Source organism: Nelusetta ayraudi, unplaced genomic scaffold (genome assembly GCF_046127955.1).
Source record: "Nelusetta ayraudi isolate G7.1 ecotype Tasmania unplaced genomic scaffold, CSIRO-AGI_Nayr_v1 ptg000109l, whole genome shotgun sequence".
NCBI lineage: Eukaryota > Metazoa > Chordata > Actinopteri > Tetraodontiformes > Monacanthidae > Nelusetta > Nelusetta ayraudi.
In genome coordinates, this window is record NW_027466159.1 from 37,501 (window position 1) to 49,879 (window position 12,379).

Below are 12,379 nucleotides of genomic sequence, written 5' to 3' on the forward strand. Positions count from 1 at the left end.
ATGTTTTTGAACACGGTTAACTCAAGAGTTCCTCTGCTGCAGGACTGTGACCACGTCAGTCAGACGGCCGAGGAGTTTTACACCGTCAGGTGTCAAGTAGCTGACATGAAGAACATCTACGTGAGTCCAGCAGATCTTCTCCTGCAAGACTCGGAGCACAACAAAGTAGTTTACACACTTAAAATAAATCATAAAAAAAACAACCTTGTTTCTGTGTTGCAGGAGTCCCTGGACGAGGTGACCATCAAGGACACACTAGAGGGAGACAACATGTACACTTGCTCACAGTGCGGCAAGAAGGTCCGCGCTGAGAAGAGGTGGGCGTTGCTCTGCAAGTCCAGTTAGATGTAGATTGTGTTTAGATATAATGTTTAGATGTCCATTTTGTTTCCACTACCGTATGTATGTATGTATGATTTATAGTCGTCAACGTTGAGTCTTAAACCTCACTCATCCATCTTGACACCCTCCAACTTGCAGCATTTTCAGCTGGTTCTAAAACTCAATTTTTGGACTTCCTGAATCAGTCAGAAGTGATATTAATTGCAAAAATGCCACTTGATGCCTTTGGAGACAAATTTCACCAAACACAAGTGTCAAAATCTCACACTTGACGTGATTGGAAGCCGTCATTGTCAGACTTAGGCGATCCAACAATAGGAAAAAGCTGCAGACAGAAGTCATGACCCAGCTGTCCGCCGCCTTCTCTCCTTCCCCCCCTCCAGGGCCTGCTTCAAGAAGCTGCCGCGGATCCTGAGCTTCAACACCATGCGCTACACCTTCAACATGGTGACCATGATGAAGGAGAAGGTCAACACCCACTTCTCCTTCCCGCTGCGCCTCGACATGACGCCCTACACAGAGGACTTCCTCATGGGGAAGGGAGAGCGCAAGGACGGTGCGTCGTCCAGCACACGGGAGGGGGATAGCAGGAAACGGGGAAGCGGGAAGCTAACCAAACTCCGCCCCCTGCAGGTTTCCGGGAGGACGGCGAGGCCAAAGCGGCCGAGAGCTACGAGTACGACCTGATCGGCGTGACGGTGCACACGGGCACGGCTGACGGCGGCCACTACTACAGCTTCATCAGGGACATCGTCAACCCTCACGCCTACAAAAACAACAAGTGGTGAGTAGGATATTGGGTGGAGTTTAGGACCCAGCAGCCGCTGGGTGAGCGCTAGTCACGACTGCCTTCTCCTCGCACGCAGGTACCTGTTCAACGATGCCGAGGTCAAGTCCTTCGACTCGGCACAGCTGGCGTCCGAGTGCTTTGGCGGGGAAATGACGGTAAGAGCAGGAAGTGCATTCTGTTATTATTTTTTCCCCCCTGCCACTTCCTGTTTGGCTGACCCGCCTTTTTTTTTCTCTCCAACCTCCTTCAGACCAAAACGTACGACTCGGTCACGGACAAGTTCATGGATTTCTCCTTTGAGAAGGTGAGGTGGGCTTTGCTGGGATTGGTTGGTCGATCTGTTTGCTAACCGCTACCCGTGGCGCTAACGATGGGGTTTTATCGTGGGTGTGGCCTGCAGACTCACTCCGCCTACATGCTCTTCTACAAGAGGGTGGAGCTAGAGGAGGAGAACGGGAAGGACTTCAGCTTCGACGTGTCACCTGACCTGCTGGAGGTACGGCGGCTCGGACGCCCGCCGGGTTTGTTCGGCATCGGGAATCTTTTAAAATTCTGATGTGTGTGTGTGTGTGTGTGTTGCAGTGGATCTGGCACGACAACATGCAGTTCCTGCAGGACAAGAACATCTTTGAACACACCTACTTCGGGTGAGTGTCGACATGTGGCTGTTGAGATGCAATGATGAACACATGATGAACTCTCTCCCGCTCTCTCTCTCTCCCTCGCCCTCGCTCCTCCTCCAGGTTCATGTGGCAGCTCTGTGGCAGCATCCCCAGCACGCTGCCGGACCCCAAGGCAGTGTCACTTATGACGGCCAAGGTGAGCAGACGAAAGAACTTTCTGCTATAGTAATGATGATAATAATAATAATAATGATCATAGAAATAGTATTAATAACACATGGACAACAGATGGACAATAAAAGCAAAAAATAAAACAAAAAAAAAAAATGTAAAAACCGAAAGCTCCCAGTGAGACTTCCGTGAAACATTGTTTTTTAAGTGGCAAATAATTATATTGTCATTCTACTCTGTATTTAAAGAAAGGTTTTTGTTAGTACCTTAAATATTGTATATTTAATAAAATTAAATAATACAGATATTATTAGTTCACAAAGCCTTAAAATATTTATTAATAAACAGATTCACCAGATGTTTTATTTGTTTTTTTTCCAGGTTTGAGAGGTGATTTTTGCATCAGTAAACACATTTGTCACTATTTCTATTTTCCAGCTCAGCACGTCGTTTGTCCTGGAGACGTTCATCCACTCCAAGGAGAAGGTGAGACGCGGCGACTCTGTGGTCATGTGTGACGTTTTGAGCTGCTTCCTGTGCGGAGAAGCTAACTCTGCGCTGTGCTTCCTCCTCCAGCCCACCATGCTGCAGTGGATCGAGCTGCTCACCAAACAGTTCAACAACAGCCAGGCGGCCTGCGAGGTCTCCACTTCTCCTGTTTTAGTTTTTTTGCCCCTTCCATCTGCACCTCTGACTCACCCCCCACACCCCTCTCTAACTCACTCCCCCTCTCTCTACCCTCACCCTTTCCCCCACTCTCAGTGGTTCCTGGACCGGATGGCCGACGACAACTGGTGGCCCATGCAGATCCTCATCAAGTGTCCCAATCAGATCGTCAGACAGGTCCGTTCATTCACTCCCTGAGCCAGTGGGCAGAGCTTCCCCTCATTGAATTAAATGACAGAATAGAATGCCTTTGTTTTTCCCACATTGGGTAAATTTGCATAAATGCAGCAGCATAAAAAATGTGTATCAAAAAGAAGCATAGAAATGGAACGAATATAAAAATGATTTACAGACTTAAATCAGCTTAAAAACGAAAGGTTAATGTATAAGTATTTTATTGCACCTGTAGTGAAAGATCCAATGGGTGACCTTTCCCCTCAATTGACCCCCCCCCCACCTGCTTATCTATCTATCTCTGTCTGCCTGTCTATCATTCTCTCTCTCTCTCTCTCTCTTTCTCTCTCTCTCCCTCCTCCAGATGTTCCAGAGGTTGTGCATCCATGTCATCCAGAGGCTCCGCCCAGTTCACGCCCACCTCTACCTGCAGCCGGGCATGGAGGATGGGTAAGAACCCCCCACACCCCTCATCTCTCTCCTTCTCATGTTGTGCCACGTAACGTCGAGACACAAACGCAGTGTTGTGCGTCTGTGGCGTTGGGCGGCGAAAGAAATGCTAAACGGGTGCCGAGTGTCACTCAGCGTCCCTCTGTCTGTCTCGACCCTGAGAAACATCTTGATGCTCCACAGCCAAAAAAAAAATTTGCAACTTCAAGTTTTTGCTGTTTATTATTGTTGTTCTGTTCTTATGGTTGTAGTTTTTGGTCTTGTGACTGTTCTTTGTGTCTGTGATGTTTTATTTTTTGGGGGGGATTTTTATGAATTAAGAACAAAAAAAAACCTCAGCGTCTTTGTCCCGCAGTTCGGACGACATGGACGGCCCGGTGGAGGACATCGGCAGCCGCTCCTGCGTGACGCGCTTTGTCAAGACGCTGCTGTCCATCATGGAGCACGGCGTGAAGCCACACAGCAAACACCTGACCGAGTACTTTGCCTTCCTGTTCGAGTTCGCCAAGATGGGCGAAGAGGAGGTGAGAGAGGACACGCTTTGCTTTAAGTCGGAGGAACACACACAGACACGCACACGTCTAGGAAATAAGAATTTAAAAATGTTCAAGTTGTTTTGACAATTTAAAGAAAACAACCACAGAACTTTTTAGTAATAAATTAATTATATTTTTGTCCTACATAAATAATCATTGTGTTAAAAGATTAAAACGTATTGGCTCTGTAGCAGCGACCAGGATGGAGAAGAAACTTGAGGAAATAAACAACTTTGTGTCTCTCTGCAGAGTCAGTTCCTTCTGTCTCTTCAAGCCATCTCCATCATGGTCCACTTCTACATGGGCACCAAAGGACCTGAGAACGTGAGTTCACAAACCCGACTGACTGACAGCTGCTCTCATAGTTGGCTATCAGCAGCATGATGATCATGGATATGAGATGAGATGGTGGTTGTGGTGATGGTGATGCTCATGATGATGGTGGTGGTGGTACTGATGAGTGTGCCTCTTCAGCCTCAGGTGGAGGTGCTGTCGGAGGAGGAAGGGGAGGAGGAGGACGAGGAGGAGGACATCCTGTCTCTGGCCGAGGAGAAGTACCGTCCTGCTGCTCTGGAGAAGATGATCGCCCTCATCGCCCTGCTGGTGGAGCAGTCGCGCTCTGAGAGGTGAGCAGCCGCCTTCTGCTGACATTGCTTTTACTGTTTTTTTCTGTATTATAACCATTTTTCCGTCCCGCAGACACCTGACACTGTCCCAGAGCGACATGGCGGCGCTGACGGGGGGGAAGGGCTTCCCCTTCCTCTTCCAACACATCAGGGACGGCATCAACATCCGGCAGACCTGCAACCTCATCTTCAGCCTGTGTCGCTATAACAACCGGCTGGCCGAACATGTGAGTTGTCTTCAGCACCGCCTGAGGCGCTTCATTTATTATGGTGGCAGGACGATGGTTGTTTAAGAGAGCTGACCCCTCCCTCCTCCTCCTGACAGATCGTGTCGATGCTCTTCACCTCCATCGCCAAGCTGACCCCTGAGGTGAGAACCTGGAGAGTCTTCACACTATTCCAGCTGGACCTCTAAATCTTCTTCTGAATCTTTGACTCTCTGGACTCCCCCATCAGGCTGCGAATCCGTTTTTCAAGCTGTTGACGATGCTGATGGAGTTCGCCGGCGGACCACCAGGGATGCCGTCCTTCGCCTCCTACATCCTACAGAGGATCTGGGAGGTAACGTCGCACGCACGCACAGACCAGGCTGTCCAGCAGACTCACATAATTAGACCCCCTTTTAAGAAACCGTCTCCAGTGCTTTTAGCCCTTTGTTGGCAGCCTCCTGATGAAACCGATGCTTTATTGCACCTTCCCTGTCTTTGTGATGGGGGTGGGTCAAAAGGTCTCAGAGGTTGTGATTACTAACCTGGGTGTCAGGGCCAGCCCTTTGTGACATCACGTTGGCCCGATGTTCAGCTGTTCCAGCAACTAAATCAATCATCGGCCTTGTCTTCTTTTATGCGTGTGTGTGTTTTTTTTCTCACGCCGCTTGATGCTTGACTTCCTGTCAGGTGATCGAGTACAACCCATCCCAGTGTCTGGACTGGTTGGCCATCCAGACTCCCAGGAACAAGCTGGCGCACAGCTGGGTGCTGCAGAACATGGAGAACTGGGTGGAGCGCTTCCTGCTGGCCCACAACTACCCCCGAGTCCGCACATGTGAGTGGAGCTTCACACTTTTTCACCTCTAACTAAGCCTGCTGGCCTGCTGACCTCCTGACCTCTTGTGGTTGCTCCTCCCCCCTGCAGCGGCCGCCTACCTCCTGGTCTCCCTCATCCCCAGCAACTCCTTCCGACAGATGTTCCGCTCCACACGCTCCCTCCACCTGCCCACGCGGGAGCTGCCGCTGTCGCCCGACACCACCGTGGTGCTGCACCAGGTCTACAACCTGCTGCTGGGCCTGCTGGGCCGCGCCAAGCTATATGTGGATGCCAGCGTGCACGGCACCACCAAGCTGGTGCAGTACTTCAGCTTCATGACCTACTGCCTCATCTCCAAGACCGAGAAGCTCATGTTCTCTGGCTACTTCATGGACCTGTGGAACCTCTTCCAGGTTGGTCTGTGCAGCCCAGATAGTACGTGTCCGCACCAGGAAGCCTACGAGAAAAAGCTCGCTAGCTAGCTAGCAAAGCGAAGATATTAAGACAGAAATAAATTTGTGTCATCTCCCAAAATTAAAACTGTCTTTAATAACTCTAAAACCTGTAAGAGCACAAACTCGTTTCAGTCTGTTTGGAGCTAATATCTCTAAAACTGTAACGGCACAAGCGAAAAATTTAATTTTATCCGTGGTTTTGCTTTAGCCAACTTCTCGCAATTAGTGAACGTTGTTGAGCATGAATTACAATCCATGCTGTGGAGTTTTTCCTACTGTAGTGATATAAAGTTGATAATAATACTATGGCTGTCAAACGATGAATTTTTAAAATCGCAGAATCTTTATTGTTAACTGCGATTAATCCTGGTTTGAATTGCACGTGTAAAATTCTGTTATTTAACATTTCAAGGCAGTTTTAACCCCATAGAGGGGCCGACTACGGGTTCACACCAGGTTCACATCGGACGCGGAAGCGACGTGCACCCGCCAAAATCGCGTCTGAGCCGCAGCTCTCCTGTTCACACTAGATGCGCATTTCTCCACGGCCGCTTCTCGCCTGCTCTGACCAACACCATCAGTTAACAAGGGCGCCGAAAGGAAGCGGCCTCCGCTCTGCGATTAAAGAATGTGTTGTGGATTGTATTTAACTAATTGCGATTAATGCGTTAATGCTGACAGCCCTAAACAATACATATAAATAGTTAATATTCCACCGTTTATTTTTCAAGATGTTTAAAACTAAAGGTACAGTCCAAATTGTTTTTAAGTTTCCTCACACAAAACAGTGAAGCAAAGATTTGACCTTTGACCTTAACAACCTGAGAATCTGAGTTCATGTGAATTAAAAAAGAAAAGAGAAAAGAGCCTCTAACTAAACCGAGTCTCTGTCCGCAGCCCAAGCTGTCGGAGCCGGCCATCGCCACCAACCACAACAAGCAGGCGCTGCTCTCTTTCTGGTACAACATCTGCGTGGACTGTCCAGAGAATGTGCGGCTGGTGGTGCAGAACCCGGTGGTGACCAAGAACATTGCCTTCAACTACATCCTGGCTGACCACGATGACCAGGAGGTGGTGCTGTTCAACCGCAGCATGCTGCCCGCCTACTACGGCATCTTGCGCATGTGCTGCGAGCAGTCGCCCGCCTTCACACGCCAACTGGCCTCGCACCAGAACATCCAGTGGGCCTTCAAGAACCTGACGCCGCACGCCAGCCAGTACCCCGGGGTGCGTGGAGCCACGGCGGGTCGCCAGCGGCTGCCGATTGGTTCAAATGATTCAGTTAAATGATGATGTTCCCCACTGTGATGGGTTTGTTTGATGTCTCAAAAAACGTGTGTGTGTGTGTGTGTGTGTGTGTGTGTGTGTGTGTGTGTGTGTGTGTGTGTGTGTGTGTGTGTGTGTGTGTGTGTGTGCGTGCGTGCGTGCGTGCGTGCGTGCGTGCGTGTGTGTGTTTTCCTGCCCCCTGCAGGCCGTGGAGGAGCTCTTCAACCTGATGCAGCTGTTTGTGGCGCAGCGGGCCGACATGAGAGAAGAAGAGCTGGAGGACGTCAAGCAGTTCAAGAAGACCACCATCAGCTGCTACCTGCGCTGCCTGGACGGCCGCTCCTGCTGGACCACGCTCATCAGGTGAGCACACACACACACGCTCTTGAATTGACGTTATCTTCACGTTTTTTTTTCATGTTTTTTAACTCTTCTTCTCCTCCCCCTCCTTCTTCTTCTTCTTCTCCTTCTTCTTCTTCTTCTTCTTCTTCTTCTTCTTCTTCTTCTTCAGTGCCTTCAGGGTTTTGCTGGAGAACGACGAGGACCGGCTGCTGGTGGTCTTCAACAGAGGACTCATCCTCATGACAGAGGTACGATCAACAACTTCCTGTTTACGTCCTGGTCAGAAGCATCAAGACGTCAGAATTTAAATTTTTCCAAATTTTTTTCACTGACTTTGCCAAGGATCTGACAATCTCATGATGCTGTTGCCTCTCCTGCTCTGCATGGTGGGATAATATCAACACATGTTCCATAATGCACTGTGTGTGTGTGTATCTGTCGCTTCATTTGCGCCCCCCTGCAGTCCTTCAACACGCTGCACATGATGTACCACGAGGCCACTGCCTGTCATGTGACAGGTGACCTGGTGGAGCTGCTCTCCATCTTCCTGTCGGTGCTCAAAGCCACCCGGCCGTACCTGCAGCGCAAAGGTCAGAGCGCCGCCCTGCTGGCCGGCAGCCTGGGGCTCCAGGTGTTGCAACCCGTCTGCTGACCTGTGTGTGTTTTGTGTCTCCAGACGTGAAGCAGGCTCTGATCCAGTGGCAGGAGAGGATCGACTTTGCCCACAAGCTGCTCACGCTCCTCAACTCGTACAGCCCGCCAGAGCTGCGCAACGCCTGCCTGGGTAAAGCAGCGCTTGGCCACGCCCACCGGACAGACGCTGCTCATGGCTGTTGTTGTCGTTGTTGTTATTCTTCTAATGTCTGACTGTCTCCCTGCTGCAGACGTGCTGAAGGAGCTGGTGCTGCTGAGTCCGCACGACTTCCTGCACACGCTGGTGCCCTTCCTGCAGCACAACCACTGCACCTACCACCACAGCAACATCCCCAGTGAGTCTCCCCCCACCCCCGGCTCGCAAGCTCCACCCGTCCTGGTCCAGTTCCCTGACTGTGTGTATGTTTGTGTCCTCAGTGTCGTTTGGGCCCTACCTGCCCTGCAGGGAGAACATCAAGCTGATGGGAGCCAAGAACAACATCCGTCCGCCGAGGCCGGAGCTCAACATGTGTCTGCTGCCCTCTATGGTGGAGAGCAGTAAGGTATGCCCCTCGGTCACATGACCTGATGCTCACCTGACTTGTCCTCACCACTTGTCACACCTTCACCTGCACCTGTACCTCCGTCCCGCCTCCTTCCATTTGTCCACTGCTGTTGAGCTGTTGTGCTAGCAATTTGATATACTTTTTAGCACGACTCTTGCATGCCATGGAAAAAAAAACAAAACAGAATGACATTTTCTTTTTCTCGATTCAACAAGATTCAACAAGGTGCAAGGTTCAAAAGCGAATTGTTCTTGATTATTAACATAAAGGGGGTTGATTCAGAGGATACCTACCAAAAACTGAACTTTGGCTCCAACTGTTGTTTCAGGGGAAAGACGAGGTGTACGACAGGATGCTGCTGGACTACTTCCTGTCCTACCACCAGTTCATCCACCTGCTGTGTCGCGTCGCCATCAACTGCGAGAAGTTCACCGACACGCTGGTCAAGCTCAGTACGTGTGCTGCTGTCGATTGGTTCAAATAATCCAGTTAAATGATGACCTTCCCCACTAGTTGGTGGTGGTTTCGTTGGATTTTGCCAAAGTGTGTGTGTGTGTGTCTCTAAACTTGTGACTCCTCAGGTGTACTGATTGCCTACGAAGGACTTCCTCTTCACTTGGCTCTCTTCCCAAAACTGTGGACGGAGCTCTGTCAGTCCCAGGTGAGTGCGAGTTCCATCTCTTAATGTGTGCGCACACACACACACACACACACACACACACACACACACACACGCTCCATCCAACTTGTGTGTTTGGCTGCAGGCCGTCCTGGCCAAGACGTGTGTGAAGCTGCTGTGCGAGGACCCGGCCTTCAGCGAGTACATCAAGTGCATCCTGATGGACGAGCGCACCTTCCTCAACAGCAACGTGGCCTACTCCTTCCTCACTTGCTTCCTGCACAAGGTGGACGATCATTGTCTCAATGACACGGACGATGCAATACATTGGTTAAGTAAGTCAGTTGACCTGTGTGTGTGTGTGTGTGTGTGTGTGTGTGTGTGTGTGTGTGTGTGTGTGTGTGTGTAGGTCCAGGTGCTGTCCACTCCCAGCTGCTCCAACCTGATTGGTGTTCTGGTGACCAACCTGCTGAACGAACAGAGCAGCCTGCAGCCTGAGCTGGCGGCTCACCGGCTGGAGCTCAACAAGACCAGCGGCCTGCTCAACGCTGTATGCACACACACACACACACACACACACACACACACACACACACACACACACACACTCACACAAGTCCTCACCATGTGTCCTCTGTGGCAGGACCTGAGGGCGTTGGTGCTGCTGCTGTCCGTCCAGGCGCCCCAGGCTGTTGACCCCGCCCTCTGCCCCGCCCTCCAGGAGCTGCTGGGACGCTGCCGGGTTTGTGTGCAGCAGCGCAGCGTCCTGGAGCAGGAAGCAAAGGAGCACAAGGCCAAAGGTAGCGTAGCGGCACGCACACGCACACGCACACACAAACACACACACACACGCACACACACACAGCAAGTACAAGTCCTTGAATTTGTGGTTGTGTGCCACTACTTCCTGTCTTGATGCATGCTGAGAACTACGCAACCAGGAAGTAGTCCTAAACATGCTGATGGCAACAACAGAATTGTGATGCGTTCTGGGAAATGGCGCATTTCAAAATGCGCTAACGTGCTAACGTGTGTTCCAGTGGAGGATGAAGGAGCGACGCCGGTCAAGAGGCGGAGGGTGAGCAGCGATGACGACCGTGACGGCGACGCGGCGACGCTCTGCGTGGCCGGCACCTCCTCCTCCTCCACCCTCCCCCCCTGCGTGGAGTCCAAGTCCGACCACCAGGAGGCGCTGACCCCCACCAGCACCTCGGATACGGAGACGCGGGACTCGTCCTCGCTGATCGACCCGGGCACCGAGCAGGACCCGCCCTCTCCTGAGCCCGCCCCCACCTCCTCCATCTCCGGGAACCCGGGCTCCTCCCCCAAAGAGGAGAAGATGGAGGCCTCGTCCTCCTCTTCGTCCTCCTCCTCCTCCTTCTCCTCGTCCTCCTCGTCCTCCCTGCTGCAGGAGGCGGGGGAGGGGTTAGTGCAGGGGGAGGAGCCTGAGGCACCACGACAGGCAGCAGTGGGTGAGGGCGAATGTGAGGGGGTGGAGCCACGGGGGGAGGCGCCCAGCGCCCCCTCCCAGCAGGCAAAGGAGGAGGAGGAGGCGGGGCCTAAGAACTGCGCCGGCTCGGCCCCGCCCCTCTCAGACGACGCCATCTTCCCATCAGCTCTGGGCTTGATGGGGGAGGGGCCGGAGGCCTGTGGCAGCCACGCCCCCTCCTCACTGGCGCTCCTGCCCCCTGACATGCTGGACATGCTGCACCGGACGGTGGAGGCCGCCATCGCCATCGTCAGCAAACTGTCCGTCAAAGGCCCGCCCCCATCGTGACATCATCAAACCACAGCCGCTAAGAGATCTTGAGAACTTTATTTCATTTTTTTTCTTCCACTTATTCTTTTCTTTTCTTTGTTGGGAACCTGCTCAGAGGACACACCTCCTCCTGTTTGTTTTCAGTTCCCTTCTTCATCCTCTTCTTCATCCTCTTCTTCATCCTCTTCTTCTTCCTCTTCTTCTTCTGCCGTTTGTGCGCTGCTGTTTGTTGCCTTCAGCTGAAGTCCAGTTGGTTTTTTTCCAGCTTCAGTGGTGTTGTCTCGCTCGAGTTGAAAACATAAAATAGAATCTACGCACAGCCGACTCCTTTGTCCAATCCCGAGGGAGGACAGACGTTGTCGTAGACGCTAACAGCACATTTCTTGTCAGATGAAACTGTTCTTTGTTTTTGTTTTGTTTTTATGTTTTTTACAGAATTTGACTCGTTTGGGTTTTTATTTGCTGTAAGAGGGAAAAGGTTTACACAACTCTCGTCTCCTCTGTAATTTAATTTTATTGCATTTTTACTGTGTATAAAGACGCTCGTCCTCTGTGCCAGTTTTGTACTTTATGAGCGAGGCAAGAAGAAAAAAAAGTTGCCTTGACGTTTTCTGTGGTTTCAATATCCAGAAACAGAAAAAAAGAGAAAAGTTTACCTGTAAATGAAGAGAACCACGTGAAACTTGATTCTGTAAAGAATCCTCTCTAGTCATTGCCTGAAGGTGTATATGAAAACTATATAAATATATATATATAAATATCTTTATATATATATGAGTATATAAGAAGCGGTGCTTTATTTGACTGTGGTGGAAATAAAGCCACGATGTCGGACCAGCTGCAGCTTTTATTTTCTTGAATGAGGAACATTCCAGAAACTGTTGTTTGTCTTTGCTGCTGCTGCTTCTTCTTCTTCTGCTGTGTTTTGGCTTTTATTTGGATTTAATTTTAAACAGAGATTAAATTAAATAAAAACAGTTTTAACATAAAGATTTATCTTTTCATGGACGTGAAAAACGCCTGAAGCTCTTTGTCCCTGGAGTTTAGCTTGGTGGAGGCCATTTGAACCAGGCAGCCTAGTTAGCCCTGTGTTTACAGCCTCCTGCTAAAAATAGATGCGTCGCTGGACCTTCCACATGGAGGAAAGAACGGACAAAACAACTGGGAAAGAGCAATGACGGTGCGGTCCAGGTAGAGCGATCAGAGCCCTTTGTGACATCACACGGTAGGGGGTTTGTCCAATGAGGGACATTAAATTATTTGAAATAGATTAACTATCTCCTGGTTGAAGTGTGTGAGAACAAGCTGTTTATGTATGCTGATGACTTAACCCTC

The 12,379-nt window shown here is 50.5% G+C and overlaps 1 protein-coding gene across 6 annotated transcripts in view; it reads left to right on the top strand.

Annotated features, from left to right (window-relative positions):
* The window catches only part of LOC142903372 (ubiquitin carboxyl-terminal hydrolase 34-like), a 36,967-nt gene extending 24,819 nt beyond the window's left edge, over positions 1-12,148 (top strand). For all 6 annotated transcript variants that reach the window (XM_076048944.1, XM_076048945.1, XM_076048946.1 and 3 more), the window contains exons 45-78: positions 43-120; positions 223-317; positions 726-898; positions 976-1,126; positions 1,209-1,287; positions 1,383-1,436; positions 1,533-1,628; positions 1,715-1,779; positions 1,876-1,951; positions 2,365-2,412; positions 2,503-2,568; positions 2,689-2,769; positions 3,131-3,216; positions 3,572-3,740; positions 4,002-4,076; positions 4,227-4,378; positions 4,452-4,605; positions 4,704-4,748; positions 4,835-4,939; positions 5,275-5,422; positions 5,513-5,817; positions 6,757-7,086; positions 7,331-7,488; positions 7,637-7,715; positions 7,931-8,057; positions 8,144-8,251; positions 8,352-8,456; positions 8,539-8,663; positions 8,995-9,118; positions 9,248-9,327; positions 9,431-9,571; positions 9,695-9,835; positions 9,929-10,085; positions 10,326-12,148. In XM_076048944.1, coding sequence (XP_075905059.1) covers positions 43-120; positions 223-317; positions 726-898; positions 976-1,126; positions 1,209-1,287; positions 1,383-1,436; positions 1,533-1,628; positions 1,715-1,779; positions 1,876-1,951; positions 2,365-2,412; positions 2,503-2,568; positions 2,689-2,769; positions 3,131-3,216; positions 3,572-3,740; positions 4,002-4,076; positions 4,227-4,378; positions 4,452-4,605; positions 4,704-4,748; positions 4,835-4,939; positions 5,275-5,422; positions 5,513-5,817; positions 6,757-7,086; positions 7,331-7,488; positions 7,637-7,715; positions 7,931-8,057; positions 8,144-8,251; positions 8,352-8,456; positions 8,539-8,663; positions 8,995-9,118; positions 9,248-9,327; positions 9,431-9,571; positions 9,695-9,835; positions 9,929-10,085; positions 10,326-11,062 — 4,713 coding nt within the window. In that variant the 3' untranslated portion in view covers positions 11,063-12,148. The remainder of the gene's footprint in view (positions 1-42; positions 121-222; positions 318-725; positions 899-975; positions 1,127-1,208; positions 1,288-1,382; positions 1,437-1,532; positions 1,629-1,714; positions 1,780-1,875; positions 1,952-2,364; positions 2,413-2,502; positions 2,569-2,688; positions 2,770-3,130; positions 3,217-3,571; positions 3,741-4,001; positions 4,077-4,226; positions 4,379-4,451; positions 4,606-4,703; positions 4,749-4,834; positions 4,940-5,274; positions 5,423-5,512; positions 5,818-6,756; positions 7,087-7,330; positions 7,489-7,636; positions 7,716-7,930; positions 8,058-8,143; positions 8,252-8,351; positions 8,457-8,538; positions 8,664-8,994; positions 9,119-9,247; positions 9,328-9,430; positions 9,572-9,694; positions 9,836-9,928; positions 10,086-10,325) is intronic.
* The last annotated feature ends 231 nt before the right edge of the window (positions 12,149-12,379 follow it).